Genomic DNA, 14,366 nt, shown 5'->3' with positions numbered 1-14,366 from the left:
GGCCCAGTGTAATTCCTGGGGCGTTTCAATTTCCTCATTGAAAGCTGTCCGGGAAATTTCATTTGAGCTCTGAAAATTCAGGCATGTCTTCAAGTGAAATAGACATTGAAGGGTGAAAACAGGGACATTTCCGATGAATCATGGACAAATGTTATTAGTGACTGCAAAAGAGTAAGTGCTATAAAGAGACAGGTAATCATCGTACCCGCTCTGTACCCAGGAAATATTTGTTGTATGGAATTTAACAACTCAGGAAGGAGCCTGAATAAAGTAGCTCTCTCCATGCTGCCACAGCTGTGATTCCTCCTGCACTCCTCAGCCTTAGAGCCTGTCCTCCACCTGACTTTCTAGAACACATTATTAGCTCCCCTAGAGACCCTCCTCTCATTACCCTATGACATGTCATACATACACCGTGTCAGTGGGACAGCAAGAACACAGTTAGCTTCCTGAGGAAGAGTTCCTGGTGCCTTGATTTACAATTCAGGACTCTAGGAAATCTTTTCCCAGAAAATTATCCAGTTAATGTTTCCGGTGGAATGGGGCAGGAGCTGGCCCAGGGTCTGTTTGTGCATTAAGAGCTGCAGTAGGTGTTTGCCAGCTGCCAAATCTACACCCACCCACCCCACCCCCTGCAAATTTTATTCAAGGATCACCTCTGTCCTGTGGCACTGCGCTTGTGCCACAGCAGACTTTCATCACTCATCGGTTTCTTTGGAGAACTCCGCTCTGCTTATACAGGACACGTGGGTTCTCGCAGTGCACAAAGTGCATAAGCTTGGCCGCTCAGAGCACAGCACCCCTGTTCACAGCAGAATGATGGAGGGAACAGTGTTAGCCTCTTGGAACCACTAAGCTTCTGGAACATTCACTTCTGGCCTCCTCCTCCCAGCCAGGCAGTCTTCCCTGGTCTAGACCGGGCCCTCAGGTGGCAGGGATGCCTTGGCCCAGCTGCAGCATGGGCCCCCACCTTTGAGGCCACAGGTCCCTACAGAGTCCCTGGCTAGGCTGTGCATGTCCTGAAGGCAGGAAGGTCTGGGATACCCCCCTCCATGTACACAGGATAACAGTCGCAGAACTTAGGGAGGGTTCTGCGAATGAATGATTGAATGAATAAATACAGAGCTCTCAGATTTCCTCTGCTAGCGGCAGTTTCTCAGGAGGAAATGTACAGGTTGTGCCCAGTTGGCTTCAGGGCAGACAGAGAAGAAAAGTCTTCCTTCCCTGTCATTACAAAGGAGTCAGCTGTATAATGATACTCAGGCTGCAGAAGATGCGAGGTGGGGGTGCAGGCATCAGGGACATAAAGTGGGTGCTGAGCAGGAAGAGGAGGCCCAGCCAGTGGGCAGCAGGGACAGAGTCATCAGGGTACCCAGAGAATGGCAACCAATGGGAGGCCACATATTTATGATTAATTTTAAGGAACTGGCTCGGTTGTTTGTGGGGTGAGTAAGTCCAAAAGCCAAAGGCCAGACCTGCAGGCTGACCCTCCGGCAGGAACTGTGCTGCAGGATTGAGGCCAAAGACCTCCCTCTGCAGAAAACCATTTACACTGAAGTGATAATAAGATAATGAGGCAAATCTCCTCCACTTACAATCTACGATGCAGGTGTTAACTGCCAGCTACAAAACACCTTCACAGCAGCAGCAGTTAGTGTTCGATTAAACCACAAGTTCTGCAGCCCAGCCACCACGACACTAAGACCAGCATCACAGACCCAGGGTCAGACCTCACTGGGTGGGGACTTTCTGAGGACCAGCATCACATCCGACAGTCCCACTAAGACTGCAGTTTCCAGGACTCAAGTCCCAGCAAAGGCAGAAAACCTGAGGTTCCAGCATAGCATCTCCGTTCCAGGCAAACAGGCCAGAGGGGAACATCAAACAGATCTATTTTGATGCTTGCACTAGTCACTGAAGTCAATAAGTAGTTACTGAACAGCTACTAAAGCACAAATTGGGCACTGGGAAAATTCAGTGTGTAGGACAGAATCCCTAACCTGACAGTCATTGAAAGTTATTAGCAAAATTATTATGGAGTCTGCATTTGACAAATACTTATTAATACATTCTGTTCTGTATTAACCTGTCTAACACTTTAATCATTCAATTACATTAATCCCCCTCCATCAGGAAAAACAGTTGAAGAATTATACTGGGGGTATAACCTCCTTCCCCAGCATTTCTAGAGAAATCTGGAAAACATCTGGGCAGGGATGTCTACCACCAAATTTTATTAGGAAGCTAACCTGTCAGAAACTACAACACAGCACAGGGAGACAAGCATCTGTGCCACATTGGAGGGTGTGGCTCAGACAGGGGCAGTAAGGTCTGCCCCCACCCTCCCCAGCGTCCAATCACCAAGCTCAGGGGCCCAAGCAGTTCTGGAGTGTCCCTTGTGCCCACCTGCCAGTTCCATGCCTGTGCAGAGAAAGTGAAAAGGGGTGGGAAGAGGTGGAGTCTGGCCCAAAGGCCACATCCTCAGGCTGTGCCTGAAGCCACAAGCACTGGAAGGGACAACACTGGTTCCTAAGCTTAGAGCACAGTAATTGCCCTTTTGTAAAGCACTCCCTCTAGCATGGGCCCCTGGGAGCTGATGAGAGACACTTTTGCCCCAGGCCCTCCGGGATCCCAAGCTGAACTTTCAGGAGATCTGCAGGTGAACCATCAGCACAGCAGTCACAGGTAGGGCTGCAGGTGGACAGATGCAGAGGGGAGCAAGGCTAGAGCTGGAGGCCTCTCCTTCCCTATCACTGCTTTTAAAAAACTCTAAACCTTTAAGCCTAGAGTGGTGCCTGTGCTACTCGGAAGAGAGAGGAGGAGAGAGCCTCCGCACCTAGGGCAACTGTGAACCCCCACCCCCCAACATAACCCATCCCCCATCCCTCCCATGCACACAGTTTTCTATTGTCCTTCCCAGGCTCTTTCCAGCCTTTGCCTCCAGTCATCCCTGACTTCCATCAAAGTAATAGTGACAGAGCAGAATAATTGTCAGTTTGGAAATCCCACTAGGGGGTTAAAGACAGAAGGGGAATTTTGAGAGAGTTTGGGAGACCATTATAAGCTAGTGACCACTCAAGAAAAGAGTCCAGTAACCTAGCAACCACCTACACCACCCTGAAGGAAGACCAGGTGCATTTAAGTGTCAGATATACCCAAGCCACAAACCCTGAGAATTAGAACATAAGTCAATAGACATGGGGTCTGAATATTGTTACACAAAGTCAGGGAGTTAGTGGTTCTTGGAAAAGAACATTTCTGTATGTAGCCAAGACAGGAATATAAGGAGTTCCTATCGTGGCTCAGCAGAAACGAATCTGACTAGCATCCATGAGGTTGCAGGTTCGATCCCTGGCCTCACTCAGTGGGTTAAGGATCCAGCATTGCAGTGAGCTGTGGTATAGGTCACAGACATGGCTAGGATCCTACATTGCTGTGGCTGTGGCATAGGCCAGTGGCTATAGCTCCAACTGGACCCCAAGCCTGGGAATCTCCATGTCACAGGTGCAGCCCTAAAAAAAAAAAAAAAAAAAAAAAAAAAAAAAAGATAAAAGATAAAAAGACAGGAATATAGATGAAAGGGGGAAAAACTAGGTCAAAGGGGACAGTATACCAAAACCTGAAATGAATTAACATAGTATATGCTGTCTCCCTTTTGCGTATGATTTAAATAGCACAATGACAGTCCAGGTTGAACTATGTAGGGTCAAAAGAAGAACTGACAATGTGAGCCTTGATATCTACCCAAAACAAGGAAGAAGATCTTTTCTCCTGATTTTTCCTTGATTATAAAAAATCTTTCTTCTCAGGTGTCTGCCTTCCTTTGGTAGCCCACCTGTGTTTCTCACACATGTCCTACACTAATAAATTCACTCTCTGCCCCCATGCTGCCTCATGCTAAACTCTTCCTGCAACGAAACAAGAAAGCCTGAGCTTCAGTAAGTCCTAACACCAGGTGAGCTGTTTCCATTAAAAGACAGTGGGTTCAGAGTTCCTGCTGTGGCTCAGAGGGTTAAGAAACTGACTAGTATCCATGAGGATGCAGGTTCAATCCCTGGCCCTGCTCAGTGGGTTAAGTATCCAACATTGCTGTGGCTATGGTGTAGGCTGGCAACTGCAGCTGATTCGATCCCTAGCCTTGGAACTTCCAGAGACCACAAGTGTGGCCCTAAAAAGAAAAAGAGTGAGTTCGAATCCCCTCTTTGTCAGGGTTCATGGGTTTGAGTCCTAATCTGAATTTCGGCTGGATTCGAGGCCCACCCAAGAAGAAGTGTGGTTTTGAAAGGATGGCAGTTATTAAGTTAAATAAATGCTAGGGTCTCAGCATTTAAAAAGCAACAGCCACTTCCACTGAGGGGACACTGGTCGCTTTCGCCTCTCCTAGACAAACAGGATGAAAAATTAACCTCCTTGCTCACACCAGCCCTCACGCTGCACAGAGAGGCCCCTTGACCCACAGCGATCACATCTGAAATCCACTGCTTCCTTCCACGGGTAGGAACAGACTGAGGAAACTAAGGGAGGTTACGAAACCTGCCCAAGGTCACAGGACCATGGCATGTCAGAGCCAGGATGTGAACTCGCACAGGCCTGCATGGCCTGTACCTGCAGGCCAGGGCTTGACCAGTCTGCTCTGCGGCCCAACCATCCACAGACTGGTGGGGGGGCACGCCGCACACAGAAGTAGTGCTCCCTGTTGCCATTAGTTTTTCAACATAAATCACAGTGATTCAGACACATGGTTATACTTCCTAATTTAACAACACCCTTGAGGAATAAATGTGATGGTGACATAAATCCATGAGAGTGCGTCACGCTGCTCTCTGCCTCCAGAATGAAACTTTGAACCTCTTCCTAGTACCAGGGTGGAAAGTTTCACATTTGTGTCCCTCCATGAAACAAAGTTTTGCCATCTGGGGACTTTTTCCTACAGATGGCTTTGAGAAGCTCATTTAAAAATAGTTATAAACGTATCATAAGTATCTCCTCATGCAAGAAGAGCGTCCAGTTTACAACCAGGCATCTCACGGCCCTATTTTCACTGCACAGAGAGCAGGAAGTAAACAGAAACATCTGCATGGCCACTTCAGAAACAAAGCTCTCTTGGGTGACCATTCATTCTACCTGGGAAGAACAGAGAATGGGGCAAATCAGCAATTGAGTGGTGGGGCAGTGGCCAACAGAATCTTATTTTTTTTGTCATTTTTTTTTTGTTTTTTGTTTTTGTCTTTTTGTCTTTTGAGGGCCACACCTGGAGGCACATGAAGGTTCCCAGACCAGTGGTCGAATTGGAGCTACAGCTGCCAGCCTATGCTACAGCTACAGCAACGCCAGATCCAAGCCTCATCTGCGACCTACACCACAGCTCATGGTAACACCGGATCCCTAACCCACCAAGCGAGGCCAGGGATGGAACCCGCAACCTCATGGTTCCTAGTCGGATTTGCCTCTGCTGCTCCACGACAGCAACTCCCCCCAACAGAATCTTATTACAGAAATAAAGTACCTTGTTCTGGGAAAATGGGTGGATGGGGTTTATAAATCTGTATGAGATACTGCTTACTTACCATAACAACTGCAATTTTCTTGGGCCCTAATCAAAGGCAAGGAATCAGTAGGTATTAGAAAAACACAAGAACCGGGGCAACAGAGGACTATTCGGGTGTAGACTGTATGTAAAAAAAAGATCAAATAATTTTTATTTCAGCCTCCATAGTCTAGTTACATCAGAATTTAACAGTAGAGTTCACAACCATGACTCAATTTCAGATTTTTAAATATCTTATTATATTATACAGCAACATTAACAGAATTACAAGTAAAATGCACTCATAATCCCACGACTTCAACAAATCAAACTGCATTTGTCCATTTTTCTTTCTAGTCCCTGTTAAAGGAAAATATCTAATTTTTGCATAGCTTGAAGCACACTGCAGTAAAGAAGTACTTGACTTTTGGAATCAATACAGGGTGTTTTAACCCCACCATTTTGACCCTGAGAATGTTTATAGACTATTTATCAATAAAAAAAATTTTCCTTAGAATTTAGCAATATTAAATGCCATTAAACCAGCATAATCCTTTGATCAGCTTTCCAGAGCACACAAGTAAACTGTGCGTATTTTTTTCATCTTCATCAGGACCAATCCCTTTCTATGGGTATTTCACAGTACAGATTAACTTTTTTTTTTTTTCCGTCTCTATCAAATTCAACAAATTAACATTTTTTTGCCACTAAGCATTTTCTTACATCCTCATTATTTCTTTCAAGTCTAATGTTCTTATGTGAAGATTTGGGGTCTTATTTGGGGTTTACTATTTCCACCAAATCTAAGTTTTCCTAATAATGTATGCAATCAAAACATCACTGTAGCTAAAATGGTCGAGTCCAGCTATTTTCTCAGAGGGCTAATAATCTGTGACTGCCTGAGGTTTCCTCAGGAGTAATTTAGGTTACTTCTGGGGCTTCCTCAGGTGATGTTTGAGACCTGCCTTGGATTCCCTGTAAAAACAGCAAAGGCAGGACCAGCTGGGATCAGACTTACTCTGGGCATCTCCAGAGGGGAAACTATGGCCAGTAGGTCACATTTTTCTTTAATGCAGTTACTCAGAGGCAGGTGTTGGTACAACACATGGAGGAATCCTCAGCAAGAGCTATCAAAAGAGGGAGTGTGTTTCCTAGACAATGAGGGTCCTGTTTCTAAGAGTTAAAAAATGGTGCCTGAGTTGAGTGCCCATCAGGGATGCTGGCACATGGAAATACTGCCCATACTGTCTTTTTTAAATAGTGGTGAGAACACTTCATTTGAGATCTATCTTCTTAATAAATGTTTAAGTATATGATATAGTACTGTTAACTACCACAGAGCTCTCAGACTTAACTGCCCTGTGTAACTGGAAACTTACTCCTATTGAACAGCCACTCACCGCCTCCCCCCCGGCGTGGCCCCTGGCAGCCACCATTTTATTCTACTCTCTGCTTCCGTGAGCCTGACTAGTTTAGATTCCTCTTGCAACTGGAATCATCCAGTTTTGTCCTTGTGTGACTGGCTTATTTCAATTAGCATAACATCTTATAGGTTCACCCATAGAGGGCAGGATTTCCTTCCTTTTTAAGACTGGAACGTATTTTATTGTATGTATATACCATGTTTTCTTTAGCCATTCATCTGTTGATGGATATTTAGACTGTTTCCATATCTTGTCTGTTGTGAATATTGCTGCAATGAATGGGGGGGCACATTCTGATTTTAATTCCTTCGGATATACACCCAGAAGTGGGATTGTTGGATCACATGGTAGGTCTCTTAATTTTTTAGGAAACTTCATACTGTCTTCCACAGTGGCTGTACCAATTTACATTCCCACCAAGAGTACACAAGGGTTCTGGTTTCTCCACATCCTCAATGACACTAGGTCTTTTTGAGGATAGATGTCCTAATAGGTGTGAGCTGACATCTCACTGTGGCTCTGACTGCATTTTCCTGATGATTGGTGAGGTTGAGCACCTTTTCACACACCTGTGGGCCATCTGTATGCTTTCTTTGGAGAAACTTCTATCAGGTCTTCAGCCTGTTTTTAAAGCAAGTTGTCTGTCTATATGTTCTTGAGTTGTAGGATGCCCACACAGTCTGCCAGAAGCTTTTTTACTGCCTTTCACACTTAGGTCTATAGCCTAGCAGGAATGTTTCTGGGCGTGCTGTGAGCGAGCCCACTTTTCTCTGTCTTTTTTTTTTTTTTTTTTTTTTTTAATTCATGCTTTTTAGTGCCATTCCCAAGGCATAAGAAAGTTCCCAGGCTAGGGGTCAAATCAGAACTACAGCTGCCGGCCTACACCACAGCCACAGCAATGTGGGATCTGAGCTATATCTGTGACCTAAACCACAGGTCACAGCAACACCAGATCCTTAACCCACTGAGCGAGGCCAGGGATCAAACACACATCCTTATGATTACCAGTCAGATTTGTTTCTGCTGCACAACAATGGGAACTCGTGAGCCCACTTTTATTTCCTGCAGACAACTGCCTAGCTGTCACAGTGCCATTTGTTAAAGCTGCCCCCCTTCCTGCCCTGCTGCCTCCTTTACTGTCACATGTGTATCTGTGCCAGTCTGTGTCTCAGCTCTGTCTTCTGTTCCATTTGTCCGTTCTTCTCTTACACGAAAGGGCATGTTCATGTTTCCCAGCTACCGCACAAGCCTTTCTCATGGCAGAGCAGGTCTGCCTCCTTAGCTTCTTTAAAATGACTGAGTTACCCTCAGTCTTTATGCTGCTATACACCAATGTTTCACTGATTTAAGGCATAAGTCTTCTAAACAGTTGTATCCTTATTACGCAGAACTAGCTTCACTATACACATTTATTTACGCAATGCTAACTATCTACTTGATGTTTTCATGTATTAAATGTTTGCAATGGTCCTTCTCCCTCCCAGCACCACAGAACACATTGTGCACACAGGTGGCACCAGCTAGGGAGCCATCTCTGGGCATTTAACCTCTGAGCCTCAGATCCTTGTTGTATAATGTCATTATTGTACCACTGACCCCAGAGGGTTTTCTAAAAAGGTTACAAGCTTGCTGCACAGTTCTGGCACATGATAAGACTCCTTTTTTTTTTTTTTTGGCTTTTTGCCATTTCTTGGGCTGCTCCCACGGAATATGGAGGTTCCCAGGCTGGCCTACACCACAGCCACAGCAACACGGGATTCGAGCTGCGTCTGCAACCTACACCACAACTCACGGCAACGCCGGATCCTTAGTCCACTGAGTGAGGCCAGGGATCAAACCCACAACCTCATGGTTCCTAGTTGGATTCGTTAACCACTGAGTCACGACGGGAACTCCAAAGACTCCCATTTTTTAAAGGAACGCTATTATTATTAATCATGGTGAATTTCTCACTTTCTCCCAGGGCAGCATTAGTCAATGAGAGATCACAGGTGTTTCATCTCCAGTCCATGGGCACTTTTCTGGAGCAGACACATAAGAATGAATATATTTTTTTACACCCATTTCAACCATATGACACATTTGCCTTTGGTGCAGCTTCCGGCATTCACTGTATAACCCCCAAGAGGCTAGGAACTGAAGGGAGAGGGTTAACCAAAGCCAGCAGCCCAGGCTGAGCTGAGCCGGTTCAGGGACTCTAAAATCCGATGTTGCAAAAGCAAATCCCAACTTTTACACGTTTCTCAGAGCAGGCACTCAACCTTCTGCCATTTTCAGGTACAGAACATCATTTTATGTGCACATAAAGGATGGATGTGAACCTGAGGGCCTGCATGAGTAACCAGCTTCTCACATTCTGAGGGCTAGGCTGGTCGCTGTCTGCTGCTATCCTGTAAATCCATCCTAGGCCCTGGCCTGCCCACAATGGAGACACACCACTCAGCCTCCTGAAGGGTACCACTGCGTTCTCCCTGTTCCTTTGCACATCCTGTCCCTCTTCCCCATGTCTGGTCAACCGTGCTGCACTCAGTGAGCAGGGCTGTCAGCCCTACTGGCATCTGCAGCCCAGGATGTGGACCTGTCTAGTGGGAGCTCATAGAAAATCCTGGTGTTATTCTTTGAAACCGCAGGAGACCACAAAAGACATCCAGTGCTAAAGCTGGATGGGGTATACTACCCCACGTTCAAAACGTACTTGGTGTGCAGGATCATCACCTTTGCATGCAATTTTTTAAAGGCACATTTCTTTTCACTACAAACATTGGAAAAACATTTTGCACATAGTGATTTTCTTGTGTGAACACTTTCTGTAGCACTTATAATCATTAGACTGATAAGGAGATGTTAGTAAAAATGAGACAAATACTGAGTCTCATAAAAATCATTTTTGCAAAGGCTGGTCAGATCTGTGGTTTGACTTTAAATCAGACAAGATTTTACATGTAGAGTATACCTGAAATAAAAGTATATCCCTTTGATTGCATACTAGTGGTAGATACGTTTCTCTGTGTGTAACTCACACTTGCCTCCTTTGCCAACTGCATAATGAAGAGTTTGCACCTGCTCCTTTTCTTGAGTTGATTCAACTCAATAAGCTCTGCTTCTCCATCCTCTGTCTTTTAAGATACTCCAGCATTATAATTCCTCTTGCTGTGCAGACAAAATGGCTTCCTTTCTGACAGAGGAGTATTAGTAAATGCTTTTATTTCCCATTACATAATTTCAATACATTCAATATTGAGATGGCCAGCACACCCAAAGCGTTATATTATTTACATTGAGCATAATCTGTAAACACTGAATACAGTGTTAATATGTTAATCCCTGAGGATTCGCCCCTTCTGCCATGTCCATTCCCAAGGCAGGAATCTACGGGCCGAGGGGGAAGGTCTGCATGGCCCAGGTCGGGTGAGAAGGGGTGGGGGCCTGAAGCGTGAGGCACTGAGGCCCTGGCAGAGTGAAAAAGGTTTCTTTGGGGAAGAGAACCCAACCGCAGGGTGCCAGAGCTGGTAAGGGAGCAAGGGGGAGGGAAGGGAGACGGAGTTGAAATGCCACCTTTCCAGTTCCTCCACTGCGGACTCAGTGTCCTTTCCTCTGTAAGAGTACCTTGTGGCAAGACCATCTGAGACTATGTCAGAAGCTCATTTCTCATCATACTTTCACCCACAAATTGAGCACTCAGTGATGATTCTTGCTATGGTTTTGCCAAATGGTGATGATGAAAACTTTTTGAAAACTAAAACTTGATAACCCGAGAGACCTGTGTGCAGCACTGCTGATTGCAGCCTGAAGGCCAAATTCAGCCTGCCACCTGTTTTAGTAAATCAAGGTTTCCTAGAACACAGGTACCTTCACCTGTGTATTTATATCTGTAGCCGATTTCATGCTCAATGGCATAGCTGAGTAGATATGACACCGTATGTCCCACAATAGCCAAAACTGCCATTGGGCCCTTTACAGAAATTTTGCCAACCCCTGCCTTCCAGTAAAGTCTGAGTTTATGAAGTAGGTACAGACTGGATTTTTTTTTTTTTTTTGTATTTTTGCATTTTCTAGGGCCGCTTCCAGCAGCATATGGAGGTTCCCAGGCTAGGGGTCTAATCGGAGCTGTAGCTACCAGCCTATGCCAGAGCCACAGCAACTCGAGATCCGAGCTGCGTCTGCAACCTACACCACAGCTCACGGCCTCTGAACAAGGCCAGGGATCAAACCCACAACCTCATGGTTCCTAGTCGGATTTGTTAACCACTGCGCCACGACGGGAACTCCAGAAGTAGGTACAGAATGTTTTATATGGAACTAGAAAAGATATTCTTATATAAAGACCTGGTTCATCAAAATAAAAAAAAGAAAATAGAAGGTTGAAAAAGAAAATTGAGACACTATTACAGAAAGCAGAACAAAGGACTAAAAAGATAAGAGATTTCAAAGGATCAACCCAGAAAGGATGACAGTTGATTAATAAGCTAAAGAAAAATAGAACAGAGAAAACACTGACAGATTTTTTTTTTATTCCGTAGCTGAAGTACACAAATTCTTAGATTAAAATGATCCATAATGAATGATAAAGAACTGCTCCAAGGAACATCATCTTGAAATTTCAAAATACCAAGAGTAACTTCCAAAACCACAGGATAAATGCTCATGAAAAAATAAATGTCTTCGCAGTTCTAAGTGAAAACATTCTTCCTCCTTCAATTTGTACCCAATTAAACTATCAGATATTTTCAGAAACGCATGGATCCCAAATGCATCTCTCATTCACTTCTTGGAGAAGCAGGAGAGTGCGTGTCACTGAGGAAAGGATATACAGTTGACCCTGAACAAGAATGGCTCTGAACTGTGTGGGTCCACTCAAACTCAGATTTTTTTTTCAGTAGTAACTACTACTGCACTACATGATCTGAGGTTGGTTGAATCAGCAGATGTTGAGGAAACTCAGGTATGGAGGTTTAAGTTATACTCGGATCTTCAACTGTGCAGAAATCGACACAGGCATCATTCAAGGCTCAACTGTAAATCAAGAATGAAGAAAAATTCCATAAGACAAGATTCACAAAGGAAACTTCCCAGAATGACAGTTGTCCAGCATGGCTAGAGAGAACTTTAGATTAAAGCAAAGAGAGATAGAACTCTGAGCTGAGCAGGGGTGGGGGTGGGGGGGGAGTAGATTTTAGACATTATTTTGATATGTGTAAGCATTCACAGGGGAAAAAAAAACACTGAAAAATTGACCAACATATGAAAGATTGGACAGATCTTTAAAAAAAATTGTAGGTTCACTGAAAACCATGCAAGTGAAAAAAGAAAGCAATTACTAATCTAAGAATAAAAAGTTGTAAAAGGGAAAAGCATCACTGGGAACATCATAGTCATAATAATAAACCATAACAGCAGATCTTAAATTGCAGTATTTATCTGGTATGATGCAACGGTGGCTGATGTAAAAGAGCTATATTTTATCTATCATCAGTCAATATGTGCTAGAACTGGAGTTCCTGTCGTGACTCAGTGATGATGAACCTAACTAGTACTCATGAAGACATAGGTTCAATCCCTGGCCCCAGTCCAGGAAGTAGCACCTCCCTGTGCTCTCAACAAGTGACACAGATCTCAGGTGTCTCCCTGTCCAACAGCTGCAGCCAAGACCTAGGAGGGCAGAGAGTAACTATGGTTTCAGAGCAGGAATCCTTTTTACTCATGTTTTTTTGCTCAAGAACTTGGAGTTCCTGTTGTGGCTCAGGGGGTTAAGAAACCAATGTAGCCTCCATGAAGATGCGGGTTGCTCAGTGGGTTAAGGTTCAGGAGTTGCCACAAGCTGTTGTGTAGGTCACAGGTGCAGCTCAGATCCCACTTTGCTATGCCTGTGGCACAGGCCAGCAGCTGCAGCTCTCATTCAATCCCTGGCCCAGCAACTTCCATATGCCACAGGTATGGCCATTTAGAAAAAAAAGAACTTAATGTCTATCCCAAATCTTTTATTGCTATCCTCAAGCTTTTTTACACACACACACACACACACACACACACACACACACACACACACACACCCCTCAAGAGAAAAGTGACCAGATAATAAGAAGAAAAAGAAATATAGGGAGGGGATAATCACGCACACCCCACGGGAACACCACCACATTTAAAAATCACTTCTGAGAATAACTTTAAATGGACCAGAACACAACAAAAACCAATCAATACAATGTAAAGCAATTTTAAAACCAAATCCCTGAAAAAAACATGCTTAGGTGCATGTCACTTCCTCTGAACCCCAGGTGTCTTTAGGAGACTAAAGCATTTCTACAGAGGAGTATTTGTCCAGCCCCGACACCACTGATGGAGAGCTGGGTATCTTAACTTTATTTGCATCACACTTTGCTCTTCTAAGGAAGAGCAATTTCTTATGATTCCAGATGTGCACCTTTCCTTGTGAAACAGGTAATCTGTCTATCTTACTTTGTTTTATTGAACACTAGTGTGGCTGCTAAATGCCATGAATAAAGCACTTTCTAATTGCAATGAATGTTATGAAGTTCATAATTAAATATATTTCCTTATTTGGAATTCTAATCAATAAAGAAAAAAATCACACACACACACACACAGGCTTATCACATGATCAAATGCTTAAGTGGAATTTGTTTTTTCAATTGTTAGGTCAGGATAGAAGCAAATATCTTTTTTCTTTTATTTTATATGAATTTCTACTGTGATGTACTACTTTCATGTTTTTAAAATTTAACTTAATCTTCTAAACATTAACATCAGTCAGGAAACATGATTTCTAATGTGAAATAAGAGGACATCAAACAGACTACTGCTTTATTTTAACTTCCAACAAACACCACAAACAAAACTGGTTAGTCCAAAATAAACAAATAACAACAATAATTGGCCAGGTACAGCTAACGCTTAGTATTTCGTCCCAAACCAATGGTTTACTTTTGCTACGCGCAGGTAAAGCACCAGGCTGACAATAAGGTATTCTTCCGTCTCTTGGAGCCACAGCAGCTCCACGTGCACCTTGCCTTCCGAGTCGACGTAGTCCACATAGTATGTCTCCCCCAAGAAATTGGGGCCATCAGAGGGCCTGGACGAGGATTGAATGCAAACTGGGGAACTGAAACACCAGAAGGGTTTCCCATACTCATCCAAAAGAGTTACATCCATTATAGAGCAACTCTACAAAATAAACACAAGCACCTGTAAGTGTCAGGACAAAATGGCCAATTAGGCCTGGTCTGATAGATGCATAGATGAAGCCCCGGCAGGAAGGATGAACAAGAGGATGAAAGAGGAGGGATAAGAGGAAAGAGAACAAAATCACAGAAGAGAGAACAGCATGTGCAAAGCACAAGAAATTCCTCCATTGGGTGTGGGTGGGGGGGAGGGCAGGGAGGGAGTCAGGTCAGCTC

At 44.2% G+C, this 14,366-nt stretch overlaps 1 protein-coding gene across 5 annotated transcripts in view; it reads right to left on the bottom strand.

The window, feature by feature from the left end:
- FBXO15 (F-box protein 15) overlaps nt 11,446-14,366 on the bottom strand; it is a 42,798-nt gene continuing 39,877 nt past the window's right edge. For 4 of the 5 annotated variants that reach the window (XM_021099181.1, XM_021099193.1, XM_021099187.1 and 1 more), the window contains one exon: nt 12,966-14,133. In XM_021099181.1, the coding sequence (XP_020954840.1) occupies nt 13,864-14,133 (270 nt within the window). In that variant the 3' untranslated portion in view covers nt 12,966-13,863. Of the gene's footprint in view, nt 11,965-12,965; nt 14,134-14,366 lie in introns of those variants that run through there. The other variant, XM_005659828.3, reaches the window with a different exon arrangement.

The sequence above is a fragment of the Sus scrofa genome, chromosome 1 (genome assembly GCF_000003025.6).
Source record: "Sus scrofa isolate TJ Tabasco breed Duroc chromosome 1, Sscrofa11.1, whole genome shotgun sequence".
Lineage (NCBI taxonomy): Eukaryota > Metazoa > Chordata > Mammalia > Artiodactyla > Suidae > Sus > Sus scrofa.
This window is presented reverse-complemented; position numbering and strand designations above follow the sequence as displayed.